A 27853-nucleotide genomic window follows, 5' to 3' on the forward strand; every position below is an offset into this window, starting at 1 on the left:
AGGATAGTTGAGAGAGGCATGATCCTGCCTTGAGCAGAGGGCTGTATTAGATGACTTCCTGAGCCCCGCCCTGTTTTTTTTCTGTTATAGAAGAAGTCTAATGTTCTAGCCCAGTGATTCTCAACTTAGAGTGCTGTGGATGCCACACAAGTTAACATTGTTAGGTGTGCAAATGTGATAAACCCAGAGATTTAAAGTGGGAATACATAGTGTTAAAAGCATGCTAACCTGTTGTGGTCTGAGTTTTTTTGCAATGAAAGAATTGCTCTATCTTTCTGTTGTCAAAAAGCAAGTGAAAACTAAGAGCTGGCATTTTCTGAGAAGTGCTTTGAATCTAATAAATTTGAGAACTGCTGTGCTAGCCACAAAGCCTGCCTTTTTAAACCATTGCTTGGTTATTTTTAGTGCATTTATTTATTTGTTGGGTGGTTGGTTGATTTTTTTTTTTTTTATGTGAAGTATTGCAAAATATTAAAAAATGGTCCTGCTATACAGCTTTCTATGGTCAGCTTTCCTTCTTTAACCCAGTTTGTTATGCCTAAAAAAATTTTGGGGGTTCTTCCTTTAAACTGTTGTTCTCCTGAAAGCCAGCAATCCCTGTTGTTGCCTCCAGTGAAGTATTACTGATTTGACAGAACCTAAAAACACTATTGTAGTAATGATAGTTATGCAAACTATTGTTACTCAGTCACATTTGTTTTTTGTCATATTGCTATCCTCTGGAATATCAGTTTCTTTCCCTAGTTGCAGCTGTCTCATCTTTTCTCAGGTTTAAAAAAAGAAAATAATCATTCTCCACTACCCTGTTCCTATATGTGACTGTTTATTTGAATCTTGCATTGTTTTTTCATAAAGCTCATTACACAAGGAAATAGTTAACCCTGGAAGTGAATAAAACATCCAGTCTTTAAACATTTATAGATTGATACAAGAAGAAAAGGAAAATACAGAGCAGCGGGCCGAGGAAATTGAAAGCCGAGTTGGCAGTGGGAGTCTGGACAACCTTGGTCGATTTCGTTCAATGAGTTCCATTCCTGCTCCTTTTCCTGGCGGTTCCCTTGCTGGTTCCTCTCCTCCTGGCAGTGGTCGCTCCACACCAAGACGGATTCCACATAGTCCAGCACGGGAAGTAGACAGACTAGGTATCATGACACTGGTAAGTAATGTATTTTTTTTCTTCCAAAGACAGAATATCTGCAGTCTAAGGGAAGGAATAAACATTATGATTTTTCTCTTTCCAATGTTGTCCTTTCATTTTTATAAAGTTTTTAAATTGCTATCTTTTAATCTTCAAAAATTGTTTCCAAAACGTTAGGGTTCTTGCTTTTCTAATGCAATAAGCCTTGTAAACCAAAGTACTCCCTCTAGTGTTATCTCTGTGGAGTTTCCTGTTCCTGAAACAAGTTTTTCTTTTAAATGCCGCAGTTCTGTTGAATGTTCAACATACAGTGCAAATATGTGTAACCTATAGTCTTTAATATTAAGCTATTTATATTTACATTTTAATTGCATAGCTATGACATGAGCTGAAATGTGAAAGTTTGACAATTTAGAGAGAGGCTAGTTCAAAGTAGGTTCCAGTCTAAATCCTGTGCTTGCAGAAACCAATTCAAAATGAGTTTAACATCTGTTTCCATGAAAATGGGTCAGAGCATTTATTGCCAAGCTGTTCTTCTTTTTCTCTTTTTACCCTATCTTTATTGAACAATTTAGTTTTAGGTTTTAAAGTATCTAGAAATCTCATGGATTATATGGTTCAGAAGTAACAGATTTTAGTTTGAAATGACAACTTCATAATCTAAAAGCACTAATGTAGTAAAGTATAGTAGTAGTTTTGAACTGTTTGCTTACCCAATAGCTGAGGTTTTTTATTTTTTTAAAGCATAAAAATAAGATGCTAATTTTAAAAAAAAAGCTAGTAGTAAAGTTGAAATATTATCATCTCAACATGATTTTTTTACTTAAAAAAAAAATAATTTGGTATTTATAAAAATAGTTAGCAAGTATTAAATATATAAGAGAGGTTGCAGTAGTTTACTATCATTGTCAAGTTTTTCAATTTTGTGAATACAGACTATTTCAGTCGTGGGACCAAACCTTCAGTATTGTTTTATTGAGATTTAAAACTGGGAAAGTGTGCTTTTTTTTAAACATGTTCCTGCTACCAGTCTTTAATTTTTTTCATTAGCCTTGTGGTGATCTCATTAATGATACCATGGTCTAATTTTAATCTGAACGTTGGTATGATGTTCATTTTATAGTTTTATACACCTGATTTTTCTGGTTTTAATAAAATGTAAATTGAGTCTGTGCTATGATTTTAAACTTCTTCCAATATGAAATTTTCTGAAATTTAATTTCATCAGTTTATATTAATACATGATTAAGGAAAACTCTCTCTCTCTCTCTCTCTCTCTCTCGAAAGAGAGAGAGTTTATGCATGCACACGCACCCTTGCAGAGGTGCATGAAACCTTGCAAATGGCTTATTTTTAATCTTTCCTTTCTTAACATTTTTAATTTGAAATAGTGAACTGAATTTTTTTCATGATTATTTTTGGTCTCTGAATTTTTTTTCTAAAACCTGCATGTTAAATTATATTAATTGAAGTAACGTTCTACCCCTCAGTTTAAGTTAATGAATTACTTGATTTTTGTTTGGCTCTGTGTGCTGGCAGAGGTGGAGAGGGTCTGAAGTAGGACCTAATGGTTTTTGACTAGGTTAGTGGGGCAAGGAGACATGGTCATGGTAGCCTGTTACCCAGTCATTCTGACACCATAATCTTTGAAAAAACTGTTACTGAAAAAATTGCTGCCAGCATTCAAAACTTCAGAATTTAATAGTGCAGTGTTCCTATTTTGTGTGGGAAAGAAAATGACTACAAAAATAGCTGAGAATGAAGTGAATTAAGTCTAAGGATCTCACTCAGAGAACCTAGTGATCTCAGTCTAAATCCTTGAGTACCACTTGGTTATGAGGCGAAAAGAGTTCTTGCCCCAAAACTGGTATTCTGCCTGTTTTTAAAAATAAGTAAAACAATGTAATTGTTTTTCTCATTCATTTTTTTTTTCTATTTTAACTTGCCTTGTTGATGAGGGTGAAATATTGTTATCCTCAAGGACCACCGTAGCTAAGTATCTATAGTATGTCCATTGTAAACCTTGATTTTCTTTTTTTTGTTTGTTTTTTGTTTTTTTAAAGCAATATGTTGTTTAAATATTTAGTAATTTAAGGACATATCAGACTTTAGGATATACACTATAGCATTACTATTTATAATCTTCTAGTATGCTGGTTTTTTGTTTGTGCTTCCAAGTCTGTAATAAATCAGGTTTCTCTTTAAATTTTTTTCTTTTCATGCATCTAACAGCCTAGTGATTTAAGGAAACACCGTAGAAAGGTAAAATCTTCAGCAACTTAGTGACATTTTTTATTGTAAGGTATTAATATAAACGAGATCTCTTACAGGTGTGTGGTATGGCTGTATTATGTTTGTGAATAAACGCAATTAGCTTCATGTTCAGATTTTAACCTTCAGCATTAAAACATGAATAAATGCATTTTTACCATCTTTGGAATAAGTAGATGAGGGGAAATTGGGTCTGCTGTAGAGCAAAATGATCTAGATTACAATGATATTCTTATCCCAAGTAAAGGCTAATGTGTTGTTTTTCATTTACAAGCAGCTATTCTATGACTATGAAAGTGTACTTCTACTGAATTTTAATGATCTTCAAACACACAAGACATTTAACTTAATTTCTGTTCAACCTCTTACTTGAAGGAAGCACTCAAGTACTGATTTGTAAATTTCTAATTCAAAATATCTGATTTAGTAATCTTTTAAGACCGCAACATCCAACTTTAAAACTCTCCTTGTTTCTTTCTCCTAAGTGAAGCTAAAGCACGCTTTGACAGGCTTTACCTGGCTAGGTGTCTTGGTGGTCTTACTTTTAGAACTAATGGAGGGTCAATTTTATTGGGTTTGTGGAGTTATTAAGAATGCTTATGTTCCTAGCTATAGTCAATGAGCAGATTCTAAGTAGGATTTGCCCATAGCCCATACTTTCAGCTAAGGGGTAAATTCAGTAATAGTATCTGCTTGTGAAGGAAGCAGGAAACAGAGAGAGAAGGAAGGAGCAGAAATAAGGCTCTCTGTTCTATTTTGGTGCCTCATAGCTATAAAGCTTAAAAAAAAAAAAAAAAAAAAAAGGTGAACAGGTTTTCCTTAAATTCTTGGATAGACTAGAAGTTCATAGCATCTGATTAAACATTTATAGTATCACCTGCAAAAGTTTTTCCTCTCTCTGAAAAAGTTAGTCCCTAAGGGCATTTATACACTTACCTTTGTCTTCTCTGATGCACCGAAAATCCAGCATGTTGGAGCAGACTTGATGAATTGAGTCTGTGGAGCACATAAGCTGACCCACCCAGCGCTGTGTCGCATGCATTTAAATAAATGGCAAAATATACACGCAGAAAATGTGTTTTAGTTCAAAAGCACTCTGCTGCCATTTTCTCAGCGCTGATGTTCATTTCACAATTTATATAAATACATGCGATGCAGCACCTGGCGCTGTGGTGCATTTATGTGTACAAATGCCCTAAGTTGCCACCCTCCCTTGTTTTCTGTCTCTTAATTCTGTGGGCAGTATTCTTACTGGATTATGTAAGAGTTTATGTTGTGTATGCTCAAAATATTATTCCCTCTGTAGTCTCCGGTTTCTAGAGAAGAAATACGAGATGACAAGACCACGATAAAGTGTGAGACATCACCACCATCTTCACCTCGATCTCTGCATTTGGACCGAGTCCATAAAGGCGCTTTGCATACAGTGAGCCATGAAGACATCAGGGACATAAGAAAGTAAGCAAAATAAGGTTACAGTAAATAAGACACTGACATTCTTATAATTCAGGTTAAGATTCTTTCATTCCAGTTTCCTATAAAATTATTCAGCCTGTATGTTTTTAAGATTAAACTTGTGAAAAGTAAATCAGAAAGAATAATACACTGATTTGCTAGAATGGATTAATAGTCTCTAGCAAAACCCATAGTTTGGCAGTGGTTTTGTGGGGGAAAGCATTCAGGTACCAGAGTATTGTCCTGCATTTTAACATTATGTAAACATTTTATAGAAGAAAGGTAGATAAGAAGTGGTATTTTAATTGAGTATGCAAATTTTTTCTACTTGTTTGTTATAAATTCAACTTACAATCAGTTGGATTTGATAAAGAATTTTGATATTTGGAAAATTACATTACAGATTAATTTTAAAGGATATATGAATAACCTACAATTTCTTGCCATACCTTACAAGAATGGATAAGATGCTTACGTGCTGTTAAGTGTGTGTGTTTGTGTGTGTGGTCATGCTCCTTTCTAATTTAGTAACTTCCCTGTGGTGATGCTGTAACAAGTTTTTGAAGGGAAATGCATTGAAACTGGTAATTTATAAGGTTGCTTGACAGTGTTTAGCATGCACAAATACCTCAAATTGTCATCACAAATGTTGAGCAGTGAAAGGTGGGCTGATTTGCTTTTCATTTGTTCTCTAAGAACTGAAAGTTTTTTTCTTTTGAAGTTCAACAGGCTCTCAAGATGGGCAAGTAAGCAACCCCAGCAGCAGTAATAGTAGCCAGGATTCTCTTCACAAAGCTCCTAAAAAGAAGGGGATCAAATCCTCTATTGGTCGCTTGTTCGGTAAGAAAGAAAAGGGTCGGCCCGGACAAACCAGCAAAGAATCATTGGGACAAGGTTGGTTTATGTTCTAACTTGCATTTATCAATAATGTAAAGGGAAGAACAAGATGAATTTTTGCAGTGTACATTTGAATGTGTTCCTTTAAGTAATGTTTGTGTGGCTTTTATGCACTTATTTTCTTCAAAGAGAGATCAGCATGGATCCAATTTTCCTCATGTGCAAAAACTCAAATACAATCTCTCTTTTTGAGAATAGCAGTGTCTCAGGACCAGTTGTGTATACATGTGAGGACATCAATAATAGAGTAGTTACTACCCTCCCTCTTCTTTCCAACAGCAGATAAAGAGAACCTGAATCATCTCACACTTATTGTTGGTTTTTGAGTTTCAAAGTGAATGTTTTTGTGAAGAACAAGCGGAAAAGAATTTGTTTGTTTCTTTTTCTTGGATGTTCCAAGAAAAACAGGATGGGGAGACCCTCCTATAACCCTTCTGTATTAGTCCTATAACCCTTCTGTATTAGAAATGCTTTATGCACCAGTCATCTGCGTGGCATACTTGAAGACCATAGGGGCTGATCTGTGTCTTAAACTGAACATAGCTCTGGTTTCATCAGGGAAAGGTATTAAGGGATGCCAGTTCTACTTGTACTGACAAAGTTCCAACCAGTATCTGTGCTTGTTGTTTTGCTGAGTGCATCAGCACCAACTCAGGATGTTGAAGTTCAAAATCAATCTGTCCCCTTCAGGTGCTGAGTGGCGCACATATGCATACCCCAACTATGAATGTCTCACGAGTTGACTCAAGTATTTCTCCAAAGGCTATCCATGCAAACCCACCTTGATACTGAAGCAAGGGTGTAGCCACATTGAGGGTAAAGAGAATGCACATTGGCACTAATGTTGATGCAAGGATCTGCCAGCCAACAGTGTACTTTTAGGTACTACGTTTGGCTTCTCATCATTGAACTGGCAGTGAATCTACATCCAGTAACACCAGTACAGTCAGATTCTGTTCCACTATTCCTCAATTTCAAGCACACACATAAATGCCCCATAACACTGACAGTACTTGAGCCAACCACAGTGTGGCCTGTATTGGTTCAGTTTAACCACAGTGGACATACTGGCCCTATTGGGGTTGTCTTTTCAAAAGGTGCTGAAGTGTAGACCCACCACATGTTGAGAGAAAGGTTTAATATCAATAGCCAGGTCCTTGCACTAGGACCTGTTGGTGTTGAAACAGGAGTGGCTTTAGAACACATCTCAGTTGCCCTCCTTTTATATAAGAAATCTGGATTTATTTATTTTTTTCGTTTTGCCTCTGAGACCAGCTGTCAGTTTGGGCCTTGCAGGATTATTTTTAAGGTTAGCAGAAGCCTTGGACATCTAGACTATGATCCAAGAGAATGAGCATAAACCATTTAGCATCCTTGGTGCCAATGAATATTTCTTCTCCAAAATGGTCAAGACAAGGCACAGTTGAAGAACTTTTGTTCAAGAAACTCCTGTTGCTCTGAGTATCCATCTCTTGAGAAGCCTGGGAAAGATCAGCCTGCTGCTGCAGCAAGTTCTGAAAGGTTCACCTTAGCTTACTCCCTCTACCATGAATGGAAGTTTTGGTGGCTTTCAAGCCAACTGGATTATTCAGCAAAATAGTCTCTTATGCCTGCATGGAAGGTGCATTCTCTCAAAAGAAAAAGCTCACATTTATTAGGCTCTACCATAAATGATTGCCTAAGATGGTCTTAGATTTCACCTCTGTCAGTCTGTCCATATGATTCCCAGTTTTCTTACAGGACCTCTCTTCTCATGCGTTGGAATGAAGCCATATACTCTCCAAATGGACAGAATAAAGGCATTTTTGGCAGTTTTCCAAGCTCGTGGCTTTTGCAGAGAGCATTTCCTCTGATTGATTGTATCTATATCCAGAGATTATCTAAATGGTTCTCAGACTGTATTAAGATGAGAGAGCAAATGAGTACACTCTAGGATATTGTCAAAGCATGTTCAGCCAGGGCTTGCACAGCATCTGCAGTTTCTCTTGCAGATGTTTCAGTCTTCAAAACTTTGTAGCACTGCTATCTGGAACTTCAGCCAAAGCATTTATATTGCTTTAGAATATCCTGGAGAGTGTGAGGGGCACAGGCTGTTCAAAAAGAGCTTGATTTTCGTATGCTTAGGAGCGCACATCAGGACTCAAATCTGTGTGGATAGCTTTATCTCAGAGAACCAGAGTTCCTGTAGGCAAGTAACTTCTTTTTGACTGATTTGACTTTTAGGACCATGCAGGACAAGAAAAATATCTCTTTTTTTTTTTTTCCAAAAAAAAGAAAAAAAGGGGGAAAATGGCTTTCTTTAGTATGCAGTCTTTAATGAAATCAGAGATGCTGCTAGAAACATAATTGGATGCCTATTGCTTACTAATTTTGCAAAGAATTAATTACTTTGTTTAATTTGATAATTCTGGTTTACAACTGCAAGCATAACAGCAATAGCAAAATCTGAAAAAAGTCTGTCTTTCTTTTTTGTAGTTGGCATGGCAGAAGCAGATAATTCATCTCAGGATGCCTTAGGACTCAACAAACTTGGGGGACAGGCAGAAAAAAACAGGAAACTACAGAAAAAGTAAGTTAATCTTTTTCCCCTTTTGCTGCAGTGAAATCCCATGGCAATCCGTGTAAAAGTGCCTTTTTAAATATTATGCCTCATCTTTTAAAGACCTTTTTTTTTTTTTTTAACCTGCATTGCCAATATAGGGTGTTTAAAAATGTTATGGTCTTGGCAAACTTGAAATGGGATCTTTCAGCTCTGAAAAGTGCTACTGTAAAAAAAAATAAAAAGGGTGGGGGGCAAATTAATTTTGAAAGTAAAATTGGACTTTAAAAGCATCTATATACAGTGGTTTGTTAGCTTAGATTTATACTCCTGGGGTTCATCCCTATATCTGCAAGAATCTCTTTGGCTGCCCAGCTGAGAGCTGCAGAATGCAAATGCGCCCTTTTTGGGAACAAATAAATTCCTAGTATAGACAGAACATGAGATGATGCCTAGTCCATATAACACCTGATATCTTTCTAATAATTGACTGTGCAACAGTTAACTTTACTGTCATAACAGCTTCTTCATTTTGTCTACTCACTGACTTTTAAAATTCTGCTTGTGGCAGTTCTCGTATTTTTGTTTTTGCACTCTTTAATGGCTTGTATAAAAAGTGATTTTTTTTTTAATTGGTGATATCATCTGCCCCTGAATTTCTTTATTTAATTTACAGAGCATTTCTGTCCTAATAGTCTCTCCTGGATTTTAAATTTTAAATGACATTTGTTTTTGCTAGTCATTGAAATCTTTCCAATATGTGCTGAACTGCAGAGACTTTCTTGAAGTTTACTTTCTGAAGATGCACTGCATCCATCTTTATCATGTTAAGAACGGCAACAAAGCAAGCAAAGACTAAGAATACAGAGAGTAAATGAGAATTTTTAAATTGTATTCTTCTGTAAGATAACTGGTAGAATTAAAAGCTTCTAAACCCTTTTGAGCAGATTCCATAGATCCTTCCCAATTACCTAGTTAACAAGGTGTTAGTTGACTGTTGTATATTTTGCAATCAAGACCATGCACCGCTACATAAATTGTTACTGCTTTTAGTTTGACCCAAAGACAGTAGCTTTCTCAGTCAACAACTAAGGCCCCCAACAGATGATTAAATAATCACACAAGTAGAATCTGAGAGATTTTATACCAAATCCCAAAAATCACATGACCTGCCATGCCAAATATTCATGGCAGGATGCATTATTTTTTAGGATCAAGCATAGCATTCCTTAAATGACAATTGCATGACTGTCAGCTCTGGGGATACTCCCATTCAAATCCCTACGATCAGCTGATGTTGGAAGGAGGCGTGGGGTAGCCTTCGAGTCTGAGAGTGCCATTCCATAACTGTTCCCTGAGATCTGAACCAGGACACAGCTCTGCCTGACCCAGTGGAAGGATTTCCCCCTCTGCCCATGCCAACACAGTTCCTGCCTTCTGTCCCTGCATGTTAATCATGTACCTCAGTTGCACCAAAAATGTAAAGTCTGCTAAGGCTGTAACCTAATTGAAGATCAGGTGTAAATTTGAAAGTCTTCTCTATTTATCTTCAGAAATAATAGAAAAATCTAATGTGCTTCCTTTTATACATGTATTATTTTTAAATACAGTGGTTTTTCTAAGGCTGAAAACGTTCAAGTTCTTTAGCAAATGCAGAAAGCTTTATGCTTGCTTTGTCAAGACTGTTGGTAACATTTAAAAAACTTCTGTGCTAGGCATTTTTTGTTTGAGGTTAACAGCATGATACATTGCTCTTAAAACTGCCTTGATGCAAGGAAACCTTTTGTCTCCCACCCCTTCACCCTCTCCTTCCCTCATTATATATACTACTGCCATAGCTGTTCCTATTTGCTTTTGGGGGGGATTTGAGAAGTTTCCTTATTTTAGGGTTCCCTACCACTTAAAACACCCGGGAATAATAATGCAGGCAGCTGTTTATATCCAGAATGTATCATCAGCCATTTGTCATCCTGCTAGGTTTCAGTGGCAAAGGCATCGTTTATCCTGTGTTAATTGTGCTGACTATTTTGGGCAGGCTCAGCAGTTTTACTGCTAATAACAGCTGTGTGCTTTTACCATCCGACTCCATAGTTGGACTGTAGTTTTCACTTTGAGTGAGGAATCGCACTTAGAACATGAACATTTTTTTTTTTTTTACGTTCATATTATTACTACTCTGCTTGACCTCTGGTTAAAAATAAACAAAAGCCACAGGAAAAAGATTTCCAGGAAAAATCTCAGAACTTTCTTTCGCAAATGAATGCGTCTTTTAGTGTTGTCATTGTTTAAAAACTATACCATCTGTTTTCAGATTATTGGCTATCAACCACTTATTGTGCTGAATAGCAATTACATGTGTAATAGAGAAATGGTGAAATTATTGTTGGAGGTTCGATGATTTGCCTAAGATCAAACTTCAAGACATCATGATCTGTCTTGTACTAGAATTCTTCATTCTGAACATCCAGTGATGTTGAACAGTGTTATTTGCTTTACTGCTCCATCTGATGTGGGTTTTATAGTGATTTTTTCATATTAATAAGATTTATTCCTGCAGAGTTTTAGGCTATGATAGTAAGACTTTGTAGATGTAAAAAAAACCAAACAAAAAAACCCCCCAATCGTATAGTTTATTTTTAATTTTACTGCCTGCGAGGGGCAAAGTGTAGTACTCTTAGTCCTGTGTGTGTGTTAAGATCTAGTATTTTTATAGACCTAGCACAATAGTTTTTATTCTGTTACAAAATCCTGACAATATGCATTCACTGAATACAAGGAAGAAAAATATGTATGAAATATCAAAAGAATATCCTATGTTGGCTTTATGGAGATAGTCATGTCACAAAAAACAACAACCATAAACTAACCCTCCTTCCCCCAAACTACAGTGATTTGCAGTTTGCTCTGGCCATTTAAAAAAAAAAAATCTGAGCAAGTTCTCAAGGCTAACTGCTCAGTTTCAAAAACATAATGGTGAATAATATCAGACTGGGTCAACAACTTTTTCCACGTTGCATTTTAAAAATAATTCATAAACATAAGTAACACCTTTAGGCAGAAGGGTAGCCAGGCAGCTCTGTACCTTGGGCAGCTGCTCAACTACTGGAATAGCAGTGGCTTTTGCAGTGCTGATCACAGAGGCACAATTACCTGTTTCCATGGTCGCACCTGTTTTTGTAGCTGTCCTGTCCCACCCCCAAAAGGTGACATCTAGGGCTCCGGTATGGGTCTACTTCCTCTTTCTTCCCTCAGTTGCACTAGTGCCTTCAGAAAGGTAGCTTTTATTAAATGGAATAAGAATTGTTTATTTTCTATATCCTAAAATAAACATCAAATATAGTAGCAATTATTAAATAGCTATTTTATATGCATTTTTCCCCTGTATCATGTCATCTTCGTAATTTCTGCAGTCACACTCAAATATATGCAGGCTTTGTTACTGCTTTATTTGAAGTCATGCATACAATCTTCTTTTGTATTTAAAAATTCAGTTACAGTATTTAAATATGTTTATATTTTTGTCTGTATTTTGAGTTCAGTTTCATCTTAGTTTTATGTTTTTTCCTTTATTTTTTTTATTTTTCTTTACCATTTGATGTGGTAGTGCAAAATCAGGGTAAGTTTATTTTTATTTTATCAGGATTGTTGTGGGTGTATGAGAATTTTTTTGTTTGAAAATTCTAATTGGTGTATTAAATGCTCTGTTTATTCAATACATTTATGTGCTTTTCATTTCCCCCACAAAAGGAGATGTTAGGCAGTAAACACTTTGCTAAAGTATTCATAGTGAAAGACCAATGATACTTAATCAAATGGCTTTATAATATTTCTGTCAATATCTTGTCTTGCACTGTGAAGTACTTGCTATTTAATTTAAATTATTATACAGCATTACTTAAAACTTGAACTTCAGTTGTATTTTAGAAAGCTATTTAATGGTATTAGATTTTTTTTTCTTTTTTCAGTGTTATGGCTGTCTATTTGTAAATTAGGCTATTGTGCTTTATCGCATAAGACCTTCATACTCTTTCTGCTTAATCCACATTGTAATAAAAAAACATAATACCCATGTTACCCTCCATTCTGCAAGTAAGACTAATTTTAATTCCTTATTTACAATAATTTGACAGCTATATTCATGTATTTTTATTAAGTAGGCGTAACAGTGGCATAGGATTATTGGAAAGTTATTCAATAGGAAATGCACAGATTTTATAATCTCCTGGTGACTTTTTATTTTAACTTTTATGTCCTAGCTGGAAAATCCAGAAAGGCTGGGTTTTCATAAAGAAAGGTAAAGAAGGGAGAGCGATAGGTTTATGGGGCAATACATAACTAATTAAACATGTATTTGGAAATTCATATGGTTTGGAATAGTAACTGCACTTGAGGCATAATGTGAGGCTTTACTCTTTGTTCTTAAAGTTGATTCTTTAAACTAATTAATTGCATACCAGTTACTGTACCCATTTGAGAACGAGGTCCTCCTGTGGAGCCTGTAGTCTGTAGGTGGAAAGACATGGGAGGAACATAAAATGAGTGATGGCAGTGTCTGTTTTTCATCTGGGATAGTCTTTTTGTGTACTGGAATCCTAAGATGTTGATATGTGAAGCTTCTGTGTACCCTGAGCATAATTATGCTATAATGTGTTTCTACTTTAAAATAATCTTATGAAAGGTAAAACTACAAGGGTCTATAAGTAAGCACTCTCAAAATCTGTCTTGTGTGGTAATCTTTTAAGACCTCTGATTTTCATAGTTCCTTAAGTGTGGACACTGCTGTTGACTTTAATAGTTAAAAATAGAAAGAGTCAAGAAGTACTGCATCTTGCTGTTGCAAACTTTTTATTTTCAATACTATATTAGAGACAGATAAATAACTAGTATAGTATGGTTCGGTCCTTGGACCTGTACTCTTCAATATCTTCATTGGTGACTTGGATGTGGCTGTGAAGTGTACTCTGTCCAAGTTTGCGGACAGTACTAAATTGTGGGGTGAAGTGCGCGCTCTGGAGGGTAGGGAATGATTGCAGGCAGACTGAACAGGTTGGAAAAGTGGGCAGAACACAGTAGGATGCAGTATAACAAGGACAAGCGCAGAGTGCTGCACCTAGGGTGCAAAAATATCTAGCACACCTACTGGCTGGGAAGTGACCCCCTCAGCAGCACAAACTGAAAGGGATCTCGGGGTCATAGTGGATTCCAAGATGAACATGAGTTGTCAGTGTTACTAAATCATCAGCAAAGCTAACCGCACTTTATAATGAATCAGCAGGTATGTGACAAATAGAACCAAGGAGGTGATATTTCCCCTCTATGTGGCATTGGTCAGACCACAGTTGGAGTACTCCATTCAGTTTTGGGTGTTGTACTTCAAGAAGAATGTTGATAGACTCAAGAGGGTCCAGAGAAGAGCCACTCGTGTGGTTAGGGGCTTACAGAACAAGCCCTGTGAGGAGAGACTGAGGGACCTGGACACCTTCAGCCTCTGCAAGAGAAGGCTGAGAGGTGATCTTGTGGCCGCCTACAAATTCATTGGGGGGACGCAGCAAAGGATCGGAGATGCTCTCTTCAGCAGGGCACCTCTTGAGGTAACAAGGAACAATGGTCACAAACTGGCAAAGAGCAGATTTAGGCTAGATATCAGGAAAAACTTCTTCACAGTAAGGATACCAAAATTTGGAATGGGCTTCCAAGGGAGGTGGTGGTCTCCCCTACCTCGGGGGTCTTTAAGAGAAGGCTGGATAGGTACTCTCCTGCCGAGGCAGGGGGTCAGACTTGATCTGTTGAGGTCCCTTCTGACCCTAGCATCTGTGAAACTAAAGAAATTTCTGGGTGAAATATTTATATTTTAAAAATAAATAAAATGCATAAATACACGAACAAGAGTTGCCTGACTTTTATAAGCTAGGATGACCAAGGAAGAGGGGAAAATAACTGAAGTGTTTTGGCACAAGTCGTCAAATAAGACCTAGCTCTAATTTTGAGAGGGAGAGGAAAAACTTACACCATCAACTCCTAGAGTCATGCTGTCAGCCCAAATTTAAATTTTCATTAGATTTTTTTTTCCACTTCTACCTTTATGCAGGTACTTGGCAGTATTTACATGTAATCATTTTCACATAATGACAGTTGTCTTCCTGTCTGCCTGTGGTTTAGTCATGATAGAAGTTGATTGCCACCTTTTGCAACCCCTTCAGCTGTCCTTGTAGCTCATACAATGTATTTATGCAAATAATTAAGATTATACTGTTCATTCTATGTTCATAGTTTCCCTGCAGAGGAGAAACCACTACTGTAGTCTTAACACTTTAAAACTGAATCTATTTATATAAGGTGTTGCATACATTTTCCCAGGTAAAAAATATAACTGTAGTGAAATCATAGCCTGGAACTACTTCTTTGGATATTGTTTTCACAAATACTGGTTTACAGTTACTTTAGTATAGACATTAGAATCTCTGACTAGTCCACCTTATTCATTTTTTTTTTTTTTTTTTTTACTCTTTTAAAATGGAGTATATTAGCATTTAAATGCTAAACAGATTTGTCCAAATTGTGCTTTCAGATGCATGAAAATTCTCCCCTGAAGAAATTTTTTGGCAGAAAAGGATGTTCATGTGTATCTGACATGTACAATTAATTATAAATGGGGAAAAAATTAAGAAGCACATCTGATTTTTTTTTTTTTCCCCCAGAAAATCTGCCTAATATTTTTAAAAGTAAAGTATTTATTACTACGCCGCTATACTAAGAGCAATATGTTGTATTGGTGAATCAGAGTAATCTTTTACAAGGGAATAAAGCAGTTTTGCTGCACTAAGAGTATGTAATGTCTATTTTAAATGTCTGACCAATGTCTCACTAGAATGGATTAGTGGCTCTCAGCCTTGGATATCAGTAGTCCTTGTAATCTGCCTCACAATTAATTGAAACCCCCTCACTTAGAAATAGGGTAAGAGGATTGTGACCCTCTATGTCAACATTGAGGATCTTCCAGTTCCAGAAAGTAGGGTGCAGTATTTCTGAAATTTCATCTCTGATAACGTTATAACACGATGCATGCAATTCAGCGTTTGTTATGACTGGCTCTTCCTGAGGTTATGTAAGTTACCTAAAAAGATTACTAAAAGAAGGAAAAAAGGTGGAGGAGGAAAATAATTACGTGAATCAGTGAAATTCATTTAAATTTACTATTCACCCTAATATATTCTGTTCCTTATAATAACTACTGCTATATTTTAGGCATGAATTGCTTGAAGAAGCTAGAAGGCAAGGTCTACCTTTTGCACAATGGGACGGACCTACTGTAGTTGTGTGGTTAGAGGTAAACAATCCCTTTTAATTGTAAACTATTCTGTGTAGTCTTGTAGCTTAAGATTTGGGGGAAAAATATAAAATTCCATTTGTATCCTGTTTTTTGTTTGCCAGTTATGGGTGGGAATGCCAGCGTGGTATGTGGCTGCTTGTCGAGCAAATGTGAAAAGTGGTGCTATCATGTCAGCCTTGTCTGATACAGAAATACAGCGTGAAATTGGAATCAGTAATCCTCTACACAGATTGAAACTGAGGCTTGCCATTCAAGAGATCATGTCCCTAACAAGTCCATCTGCCCCTCCTACATCACGAACGGTAAGAATCATTGGAAGTAACTTAATACATTGTAGGAGAAAAATCACTATTGAAACAGAAGAAAACATATTTTGCTTTAGTAAATGTTGAGGCTTCATTAATTAAATTGAGCAGCAGCACAAGTAGATAATTTTCTTTTTCATGTCAAATAACAGTTGTAAGATTTTATAATCCGTTCGTTGCTAAAACATTTAGTAATGTAAAGCAAATGCTATACAATACTGTAGATAAGTAAAGAAATGCATTGGATTTTTAGTAGGTGAGCTGGTTTTCAGCTCAGCACGTGTCAGTGTCAGCTGAAGTATTTAGAAAACGTGTAATTTGACAAATTTCTTTTGCAAGTATTGTTGGCCGAAATAAATTGTAAATCAAGGAGCAATTTTTAATTTACGATCTCAGAAAGATAGAGTGCTATCAAAGTGTATGTGGTTCAAAAAATAAACTACTAAGCGAATAGAAGGGCTGATACAGTTTTGAGGCGTGAAAGCATCTCAGTCCCAGGTTATTTTTGCTCTGATCCTACAAACTGTATCATGTAGATAAACCCTTGTTGACTGCAGTGTCCCGTATCTGTACATGGCTGCAATATCCTATAAGGAAATAAACAACTGCTGCAGAGAAATTTGTTCATGCAGCTGCTACCAACTCCTAACAAAAGTAGAACAGTTTATCAGAAGATGAGAGTTATTAAACACTGTGGTTTCCATAATGCCACAGTGTATCTGAAAATATAAACAGTTCTCTAATTTGAAGTGTAGATTCTTCATAGACGATTCCAGTTAGATGGAAATTTGCTAATAGATTTATACAGATGTGGAAGAACTGCAGGAGTAATGGTATCTCGGCTTTTGACCAAGATCAAGTTCTGTTGCTATATATGACTGCAGTAGATTCTCAAATGAGTTTAAGTGCAGTCTCATGCAGGGTCTCATCATGCATTCCTGATCTTCACCATACCGCACCTGATCTTCTGTTCACTGTAAAGGGGATTCGTATAGGTCCCAAGTTCAGAGGATTAATTTGACTTTATTGTATTGTTTTTTCTGTAAACCTTTGAATGGAGTTACCTACCTGTGTGGAAAGTCAAAATTGTTTGTTTATTGATAATTCTGCTAAAGCGCATGTGACACATCTAGTAGATCAAAATCTGTGTTTCCAGTGAAAAGATTGAATAAAAGAGAGCTTATGAATGTACAGACGTAGAAGAATCTGTTGCTTGAGTTTTGTTAGAATATTGGCCAGAGGCACACTGACAGAAATTGTATAGCCAAGAACAAATAGATGATAAAATGAGGGCAGGAATTATTTAGATACTTTTGAATTTTTTTGCATAACACTATATAGCTAACTATGCAGTGCTATCCAAAATATCATTTTGGGTTGTGCTGCTGTGAGCCAGCTAATTTAGAACAAGCTTAGGTCATTGTATATCTTAGATTACAGTAGTTGTCAGAATTTATGATTACATTGATAAAATCTACTTAATGCACTTCATGGTTTGTTAAATGATCTCTGAAGGGAGGTGTCCATGTCAGTGGGCTTTTATTCTTCATTATCATTTTAAATAAATGTTAAATGTAAAACTTTAGAAACCATTGCTTTTGCCCATGCCTGCTCCTTATATGTACCTATTGCTTATATATTCTGCAACCTTTCCTCTTCGTTACTGCTTTCCTTTCACTGGATGTGATTGATTCACTGTGGGGTCATATTAGACTACGGGAAATGTCTGGGTAACACATGAAGAAATGGAAAATCTTACAGCCACACCACAAACGGTTAGTTACAGCACTGCCACTTCTGTTCTTTAGAGTGCTTTTTCAACTTTTTCGAATGCTTGAATCGTGTCTCTCTTAATCTCTTAAAATAATAACAGTTTTAAAGCAAGTTAAATTCTTTAGGATTATAACTTTCTTTAGTTACTAACCTTTTGTGAAATTATAAATTGCATCGTGTTATGCTTTTTCAGTAGGGGGAAAAGAAATCTCAATTCTTAATATAGGCAAAATGTTTGGAGAACTCTTTTCTAGATTTCATAAGTGGGGATTACCAAATTCTTTACTTATTGTGCTGTGGAGGCCAGTTCAGTGGTTTGTAAACATTTTTTTTCCCCTTTACAGAAAATCTAATCAGTACAAGGGTTTTCCTATTTCCATGAAAACTGATTTTGGGGTTTTTCTTTGTTTTTAATGCATGGTACTTGCATTCTTTAGCTCTTTTTAGTGCGTCATAGTTGATTCAATTCTTCTATACCTTTGAAATAGTTTTGTTACTAAATTTAAATACTAACATTTGTGTGTTCTTTTGCTTTTCTAACCACATAACATCAGGAAGATGAGGAGGGAAGCTGGGCTCAGGTTGGAAATTTTACGCAATATATTATACTATATAAGTAAACCATATGCAATTAGAGCACGAAAAATCTTTTTTTTGGTGTGTATTTTTATAATATAGTTTTTATCGATAGTAAAAAGCTTTTAAACCATCAATGCATATGTGAAAAAGTCTACTAGTGAACCATCAAGGTATGTTATAGTTCTTTAAGACCTGCCAACACATCATGCTCAAATTTGAAAAACCGGGGGCAGGAGTTAATTGCCATGCAGCGGGCACCACAGAGACTATAAATAAAAAAATATTATTGTGTTTTCTCTTATTACTAAAACTACTGAATAAAACATTAAACATACTGCTATTGTTAGAATGTTTGTTTATCTTTATTGGACCAGTCTATAACTGGGATAGCTCTTGGGCAGGTTCTTAAGCATCAAGTACCCTTACTCAGGAAGTGCAAACCAAGGAAGGGCATTTAATACCTAAAATATTGTCCAACAGTTCTCCCAGCTAAGTAGTTGGTCCAGGAAAATATGCCACACACATCTGTGCCTCAGATGCTTCCTGGCCTATTATGGCCAGTGTTATGGTTAGTCATCTGATGTACTTGTTCTCTAGTTTGCAATATCACAAAAAATAGGAAAACTATTACTTAACTGATGTCTGTGACATTGGATTTGTTTTTTTGTTCAAACTACAATGTCAGAAAACCATTTTTAAAACAAAATAACTTTGGTCTCTAAAGCCTGAAGGCTTGTGGCATGTTAATGGTTCAAGAAAAATACCTGCCTGCTATAGGAACCTTATTCAGCCTCATCACTAGCATAATCACTATCCTTCAGGGATGCTCAGCAGTCCAAGCCCAGCATATTTTTGTGTTACCTGTGTAGTCCATGTTGGACAACTGCTTTGCCTTAAAGCTCTGATACATCCTCTTTGTACCTTTTAAAGTAAGGATGGATAAGTGTCCAGAAGTATAGTCAATCCTCCTTTATGTATAAGAAATGGTAAATTTTGTAACTGACAAAGGCTGCTGTCTGACCCATATATTTGAATTGTACTGCATCTCATTTCTTGGCTAAACTAGCACAGAGTTCTTATGGAAATGATAATACTGTATTTATTGAATACAAGATGAGCCCTCCCCCCACCCAGGGCTTTTTTGTCCTCAAGGGAAAAAGCCCATTTGCTTATAGCTACGTGCAAAGAAACCTCATTATACACTTTGCCTATCATTAAACTACTGCCAAAAGCAGCATTTGCTTAATAATGGAAACTAACCATAAAGTTGATTGAATGCAGTCCACACTGTCCATGCCTGTAAAACACATGGCCATGTTCCACATTGGCAGGAGTTCAGTCCACAGGGAACTAGCACCAGGCCTGGAGGTCCTACAATACCAGGCCAGCACCAGAAGGACCAGAGGAAGCCTCCCTTTGGTGCAAAAAGCTACATTTAATCTTAGCTGATGGGTCCAGATGCCAGTGATAAGGTACCACAAGGATAAATTAGTGCGTCCCATCTGAATAAGATAAATGGCAGTTGCCATTGAGCATACTCCCGTTCACCACTGACTTTTCCAAGTCATGGTGAGCAACTACCTTAAATAACTTTTGCCTTCCTCTTCACAGTTTTTTCAAAGTCTGACAAACATCATTGAATGGGGTCCCAAACAGTTCACCCAAATCCCTCTGTCACTTCCTTAGCCTATCACATTTGGTTAGTGTGGCCCTGTCCTCCATAAGGTAGAGCTGGACCAGGTCGCCCTCTGCTACAACTGCATACACATTTTTGGAGGCTCTTAGGACTCATGATGAGAACATCTGGTTCCAGTCATGATGGGGATGGGGCTAATTGGCAGATGGCTCTTTTGTGGGGGTTATCTGGAAAACGCACATACTGAGCAGTGCTGAGCTGTGGGGTCACCATGGCTTAAAATGCTGTTGACTCTGTTGGGGCCCAGCCCAATGAACTGTATGGTAAATCATGAGCCTTCTGGCTTTGGACTAATGTCAGGCATCATTTGCACTATATATAAGTAGGTGCCAAAGTGTTACTTAAAAGTGTGCTTCAAGTTTTAGTACAGGTATGCTTCAGGCAGTTTCAAAAAGATAAAATGTATCAATTCTGGAGGAACTAAGTCTGTGGGTACTATATGAAAAATACTAGAAGCATATTTATTTCAAGGCCAGTGTTTTTCAAATTTGCCCCTCACTTCTGTGTACTTGTGGAGAGCAGGATCTGATGGTACAGGGGGAAAGGGACTGCAGGGAGAAGTTGGGTGGGAAAAGGTAAATCTGACCTTCCAGATTTGTCCCTCTCCCGCTGCTATGACAGGGAAGACAAATTCATGGCCAACCTCCAATAATTAGATTCTGCATCTGGAAATTTATAACCAGTGTGTATACATTTTGCATTTGTAGAATCCTAATTAGGGTTCATCTTGTATTCAAGTAAATAAGGTAGTTGTTATTTTTCCCCTTTCATGAAAGTACATGCTGGGGAGTTAGGGGGTAGACTTTTCAAAGGTAGAAGAACATGATTAGTTGTATAATTCCCAGTTGCCTCTTGGACAAATCTGGAAAACCTTGCAGTAGAACTGTTTAAGACTGTTCCATGCCTTGTAGAATAAGGAGTAGCAGTTAAAGCTGTGAGTCCATAGCATGGTATATCATATGGGGGGCGTTATTTATTTATTTACTTATTTATTTTTAACTAGCATAAATTCCACAAAACTCCTAATGTGTTCATATTCCACAGCGTGGTGTTTTTTAACTTTGTGATTTGTCATAAGAAATATAAAACTATACTATACCACTTTTATAGGGTTTTTTTCATTTTTTTTCATGAGACATGGTATATTCATCTCTTGTGAAAATAAAGCTCTAAGTTATATTGTCATGATACCAAGGCTCATGAAGGATCTGAATTTGAGGAATGTGCAACAAATTAATCAAAAAGTGACCAGAAATCAATGGAAAGTTTACTTACTGATTCTGAATATCAATACTCCTTTTTTTCCCTAAGGATTCTTTAATTAAAAAAAAAAAAAAAAAAGTAAAGTGACATATTTCAACTCAACCCTTTCAAAGCTTCTTTTTTTACAAAACTAATAAGTTAGTTTTAAGTTTTGCCTTTCCTTTAATTCTGAATTATCAAAGGACAGCTTATAGTTAGGATCTTTTTGCCTTTTGAATTGAGTAAATTTACTTTTAAATCTTACCTTTTCAAAAACAGACTTTAGCATATGGTGATATGAACCACGAGTGGATTGGTAATGAATGGCTCCCTAGTTTGGGGCTCCCTCAGTATCGCAGCTACTTCATGGAATGTCTCGTTGATGCTAGAATGCTGGATCACTTGACTAAGAAAGATCTCCGTGGGCAGCTTAAAATGGTTGACAGTTTTCACAGGTAAAGAGAAAATAAATATTCATGAGATCACACTCCTCAGTATATACTTCAGCTGTTATCTGACATCTGTTTTCTTTTCTAAATAGGAATAGTTTCCAGTGTGGTATTATGTGTCTGCGAAGATTAAATTATGACCGAAAAGAACTTGAAAGAAAAAGAGAAGAAAGCCAGAATGAAATAAAAGGTTAATCTCATTATAAGATGACTCAATTTTTATTATTTAAATAAACACAATTACTTTAATTTGGAAGGCGTCTCTTTCTCAGGGTCATAGAAGTTTCAGGTGCAAGATGTTTGACAGTAGGGTCTTGTCATCAACAGTTCATTGGCTATGGAATCACCCATGTGCACACAGCTGTTAAAACCTGAGCTTTTACTTATTTTTAAAAAATCACCCCTTATTGTTCTGAAGGCAATCTGGGATATGTGAACCAAAGAAACTTATAACATTTTATTTTAAAAGACAACACCTAAACTGACAGTTGTGGCCATTTTTCTGTATTATGTTTTTCTGTGTTGTTTTGAAATTAACTCTGGATTCTAATGGCTGTGTTACTGTTCATGAATAAGTAACTAGTGCATTACTGATCTTAATGACAAGCATCTCTCTGACATTTTTCTATTTGTTGGATTCACTGATGAACATAAAACAGAGGATAGAAACAGAAGTAGAAAAATGGGGCAATGGCTTAAACACTCTCATAGAAGAAAATAAACCTCTATTTGGGAAGAGGAGAGAGAGTTTTATCTTTTTTCCCCATGCGAAAAGCCTTAACCGCCATCTTGGGCATCAGCTATCCAGATTTTCATAATTTTTTGTACCTCCCCTATTGTCAAAAGCCTCAGTTACTACTCTCCAACTCTTCAGATACTTTCTTTTCCTTCCCCTCTTGACATTCAGAATGACTATGCATATGCCAATTATAAGAATGTGGTTTTTTCCCCCCTCCCTTTCTCTTTTAAATGTTTTTTTTAAATTGGGTATATATTAATAGCAGAATCTTTACAGTAGTTTTATTATGAAAGTCCTCCCCAAACTTGAAACATTTTAGGTCACTTTCTTCAGTTTACTATGTGTGATTTTTTTTTTTTTTTTTTTTTTTAAGTTCTTTCCTCTCCACACTAACTCAATTACATAAAGTAGAAGTAGCAGAAAGCCACAGATCATGTTTATAGAAAGAACGAAGCATCAGAGTTCAGGAAGCGGATGCACAAGAGCTCAGATATATTTAAACAAGTTGTTTCAAATATGCCATGGCATTTATATTTATTTAAAAAAAAAACAAACCCCAAACTTCCAAGTGTGAACTAAAGAAACTAATGGTGTGTTCATTGTCCTAATTTTGCTGTTATATTATCTCTGGAGTTTAATGGTTATACTGCTGTCACAAATCTTTCTTTCTCTTTAAAAAAAACAAACAATAGGTATATTGGGAGGGAGTGGGAGAGGTGGCTGAGCTATTTCCCACCACTACCCAATGTCCTCCCTTAAAGCACAACATTCAGTAAGCTACAATGTGTAAAGGGTGCGACAGAAAAGTTTCCTCCCTTGTTTTAGAGAGGAATCTTGTGTTACTGTATTTACTCAAATATAAAACACAGTTTCTTTCTCCTCCCCTTTATCTCCCCCTTCAGCTGGGGTTGGGGGGGGTGGGGGGAGGGAGTTCTTTGTCTTGGATTTGAGTACAGGAGTTGGGGGGGAGGGGGCTGCAAGTAGCTGCTGCAACTCTTATTCCAGCCGTGACCTGATTTTGTTCTCAGAGCTACAGCTGCTGCCTTCATCCCACCCCCTGCACCTGCCCTTTGCTGCTTCTGTTCCCCTTCTGTTACCTACCCTCTGTTTTGGCTCTGGTACTTTTTTTTTTTTGACCATTTTAACTGTAGCATAAAATGAACTAACTGTCAAATTAAATAAGTTACCATATAAGGGTATAGTTGGGGCTTTACTGTTGACTGCCTGAGTGACAGACTGACCCTCTACCAGTAAATTGTAGATGAAATGAGACTAGTGACTGTATGTTTATATATGGGTTTGTTTTTGTCTTATAGATGTACTTGTCTGGAGCAATGACAGAATGATCCACTGGGTACTGTCAATTGGTCTTAAAGAATATGCAAATAACCTTATAGAAAGTGGAGTTCATGGTGCACTTGTGGCCTTAGATGAAACTTTTGATTATAATGCATTAGCTCTATTGTTACAAATACCCACTCAGAACACGCAGGTAATGCTTATGGTTACTTCATGACTTTCTACACGTGTTAATAAAACATGCTATCCTGTCTAGTTGTTTTTATGAAAACAAATACAGAAATTTAAATATTTGAAACTTGTTTTTAGTCTCTTCTACCAGATACCGTCAGGCATACCAGCGTTGTTTTTTTTTAATTCTTATATTTTCTATTATTTATGCTGTACGTTCTGATTAACTTATATTTCAACCTGAGAGATTTTAGGATTCTGATAGAGGGGGTGTGGCACACCACCTTTCAGACCATAGGGGTGAGATGTGGCTGGCACCCTGAGGCTGGCTTGAGGACATTGGGGATCTTGGCAAGGAGCAGGGTCTGTAAAAGGGGACATGCCTGCTGCCACTGCTCTTGGCCAAGTCTGGTACCCTGCACAGCTGGTCTCTGTAATCTTGTGGTGGAGTGAGGCAGGAGTGGCTCTGTGGTTCCCCCTGTGCCTGCAGAAGTGGAGGAGATAGGGGAGGGAAGGAAGGGGTTCTTCCTTCCAGTGCCTGCTGCCATCTGTTGGGGGGTGGGGAACAGGGGGCAGGCAGAGAAAGAACACCCCTGCTGCCAGTGTCCCCTTCTGAACCCAGCATGCTGCCCAGCTGCAGCTCAGCCAAAAGAAGGCAGGAGTGGCTCCCCCTGTGTCTGGATCAGCTGTGGAAATTGGCAGTAATGGTGGAGGAAGGGAGGTGTGATGACACCTTTGCAGCCTCCCTAGATTCACCCTTGTATTTCAAACAAGAGTTGGTTTTCTTTTGGTTTATCTTCTCTAAATTGACATATCCTTTATTTATCAGTTGTTTATTTTTCATCGCACCTGTGACATGTTTTTTTGCTTTACAAATACAAAGAAAAACTTTCTTTGCCAGAAGTTTCATTGTCACTATTTCATTTTCAGTTTGATAATGTGAGTTTGTCCATTACAGATACAGTAGCTGATGACAGACCAGATTCTTCAGATAAATCTTGACAGACCAGATTCTTTGGATAAATCTTAGTCTAATATTTTATTAGACTAAATAGTTGGAAAAATTGTTCTTTGTAAGCTTTCAGGCATAAATGCCTTTTTTCAGGTGTAGGGAGAGTCTAGCTTATGATGATTATAAGGAAAGTCGAGCTGATGACTACATTTCAGGATTTAATTCTGTTTAAATTCTTTAGAAAGTAAGTTGCTGTAACTTGGCAAAGACTAAATTAATGCTGTACTAAAGCAATAATAGTGTTAACAAATTCATTTTAAAATGTGTAGATGGTAGCAATTTTAAAGTGATAACATGATTTTGTATTACTGGCTTTCAAGACTAATGTCATTGTGTTTTTTTTTTTTAAATTTAGGCTCGTGCTGTTTTGGAGAGAGAATTCAATAACCTTCTTGTTATGGGCACTGACAGAAGACTTGATGAAGTAAGTCTAAGCTATTGGTCTGTTCTACTTTGCATTGTGGAGAAGTGTGAATTCTAATCTATTTCTTCTATTGCAGTGAAGAAATTTGGCTTCTGCAAAAGTAGCCTCTTAATAATTAAGCTATTAATACACCAGAATATATTGTTATATACTATTAGTAGAGTATAAATTGATATTGCTAAGTAAGCTTCTCCCAGATAGCTCTTCCCAAGTACCTCATTTGTAACCTGTGAATTTTTTTTTCTCTGGTAGGCCTTTTTGTAATTACAAAGCATAAATATAGGTAAGATTGTTAAACTTGCATAATTTTTGTAACTAATTATTTTATGCAGTAAATGTACTGTAAAAGGGCCCATAATGCAAGATAAGGTATTTTAAAGCAATGTAGGTGGAATTGACATGACTCAGTTTTGCTCTAAAATTGAGAGTTTAATAAAGCTTATTGTACAATCACATTTTGGTTGCTTGCATAGAAAAGTCACTTGCAGCAATAAAAATATTTAATAACCTTATAAAACATGGTCAAAGTGTAGAGGATCAGAATGGTTAAATGAAAAGATAGAAGTGAGATGATCAAATTTGGAAAACAGAGCAAGAATGAAACCTACTGAGAATGGGATTATACATATGTTCAGGTCAAAGCACATCCTAAGCGAACAGTCTGATTGAGGGTTCGTTCATCTTCTCAGATGAACAAAGTAGTAGTATATTTTATTAAGAAATGACTGTTCTGTGTTTGAACCTGTGGAGGGATTTTAGGACCATTTAAAACAGTGGGAGCCAAACTTTTTTGAAAACCATGCCACAGAATAGCCGTGCACATTCCCCGAGTGCCATTCCAATCCCTTTCCTCTATCCAATCCGTTGCTCTGCTTTCTGCTTCATGCTGCTTTTGCCACCATGTTGCAGCAGAACTGGGAGGGGACAAGCATGCTATGTAGAGGCTGCCTGTGCCACCCCTGACTTAAAGTATCTCAGAGGAAGTGGATTTTCCCAATACGTTCTGTAGCGAGAATGTTTACTGAGCACTTGTATCCAGCAAAATAAGATGTTATCTAATATTAGAGTATTCTAAAGACTCGGAGTACAGAGATGTATGAAAAGCATTGGAATGCTCTTCTGAGGCCGTGTAATATCTAGGAAGATAGGAATGAGTCAGGTCTTTTTTTTTCTAGTTTTGAATATTAGCATTGTTTTTAGAGCCCTGCTTTCAGCAATTTAGGTTGTGTGCAGGTGTTATGTTTGTAGTGCTACAAAGTTTGCAGCAAAGTCTACACAGACCCACCCCACCCCCAGTGAGCCCATGCTGCCACTTACAGGGAGCCCCCTCTACCTTGCTGCTCAACTGCTTCTGTTCGATTAATAATCCCATAGTGCTTGCAACTACAGAGCCAGGCATGCTCGTCAGTGGTGTGCCTGGCTTCCAGACTGCAGGTGCTCTGGGATCTTTACAGGGTGAGCAAGTAGCTGAAGAGAGCAGAGAGCAACTGTCTCTCCACCTGGGCAGACACTGACAGTGGCAGCTGTGGCCCAGTTGCCACCAGGCAGCAATATGAGCAGGGCAGCCTGCAAGCCTCCCTGACAGCTTACCCATGGATGGACTGACAGGGAGGCAGATGCTTGCCCTCCCTCCCTTTCCCTTGGAGGGTGGGAAGGAGAGCAGAACTATACAGGATTGTCAGAAGTAAAACTGAAAGAAAACTCCTGACTTCTTAGTACAGTAGTTGTAACCAGTAGCAAGTAATGTAACAAGTAGAATATACCCTGATTGCTAGGGACTCTAGATGAGAAGTGTCTCGTTTTCAGAGAAGATACAAAACCCACAGGCTTGCCAAAACTAGCTTTAGTAACCACAGATGGTACTTTTTGTAAGTACTGACACTAGCTTTCAGGCAGAATTCCAGCTTGGATAATTGCATATTGTGTAGAAGTGGAGCATAATAGCTACAAGAGATGGTTGCACCTCGCTAGTAAACTAATTATTCTTTTTTAAATCTTTTAGGTAGGCTGGAATCATTCAGAAAGAAAGGTGTTACGTAACTGCTTCATTTATCTCCTCCTCTTCCCACTTAGAAAACATTTTAATACAAATTCTAAACAATTATCTGTTGAGACAGAATGAGATTCCATGGTATACCTCAGAACCACCACAGGGAACATGCAATCCCAGCAGAGGGAATTACTATAGTTGTTTCAAGCTACCTTTGACTTCTCCAAGTCCTTGGTGTTAACTTAGATGAATCTGGTAATGAACACTGAGATACCACAGGATTCTACTTAGTGAGGATTAAAAACCATTCATTAATACATACAAACTGTGATATGCATCTTTTTCTTACCAGATATTATTTCATAGGTGTGACAAAAAGTCATATTTACTGGGTGCAGTGTCACACACAATTCAAATATAGTTTAAGATGTGAATATGCTGCCAGGGAGAAACTGTTTAAATAGGGGGTGCATTCTGTTCCAAGTAGTTGAAAAAAATCTATTCACTTTCCATGAAACAGTATATAGGTGAGGATATACAGAGA

General features: G+C 37.0%; 1 protein-coding gene across 5 annotated transcripts in view; it reads left to right on the forward strand.

The window, feature by feature from the left end:
- PPFIA1 (PPFI scaffold protein A1) overlaps positions 1-27853 on the forward strand; it is a 91048-nt gene that overhangs the window by 56217 nt on the left and 6978 nt on the right. For 3 of the 5 annotated variants that reach the window (XM_090032898.1, XM_090032899.1, XM_090032902.1), the window contains 11 exons: positions 922-1156; positions 4716-4867; positions 5586-5758; positions 8237-8330; positions 15546-15627; positions 15732-15932; positions 17648-17710; positions 21505-21680; positions 21767-21864; positions 23730-23905; positions 25251-25319. In XM_090032898.1, the coding sequence (XP_089889024.1) occupies positions 922-1156; positions 4716-4867; positions 5586-5758; positions 8237-8330; positions 15546-15627; positions 15732-15932; positions 17648-17710; positions 21505-21680; positions 21767-21864; positions 23730-23905; positions 25251-25319 (1519 nt within the window). The remainder of the gene's footprint in view (positions 1-921; positions 1157-4715; positions 4868-5585; positions 5759-8236; positions 8331-15545; positions 15628-15731; positions 15933-17647; positions 17711-21504; positions 21681-21766; positions 21865-23729; positions 23906-25250; positions 25320-27853) is intronic. The other 2 variants (XM_090032900.1, XM_090032901.1) reach the window with 1 other exon arrangement.

Source organism: Crocodylus siamensis, chromosome 2 (genome assembly GCF_052110815.1).
Source record: "Crocodylus siamensis isolate JL-2025a chromosome 2, ASM5211081v1, whole genome shotgun sequence".
Taxonomy (NCBI): domain Eukaryota; kingdom Metazoa; phylum Chordata; order Crocodylia; family Crocodylidae; genus Crocodylus; species Crocodylus siamensis.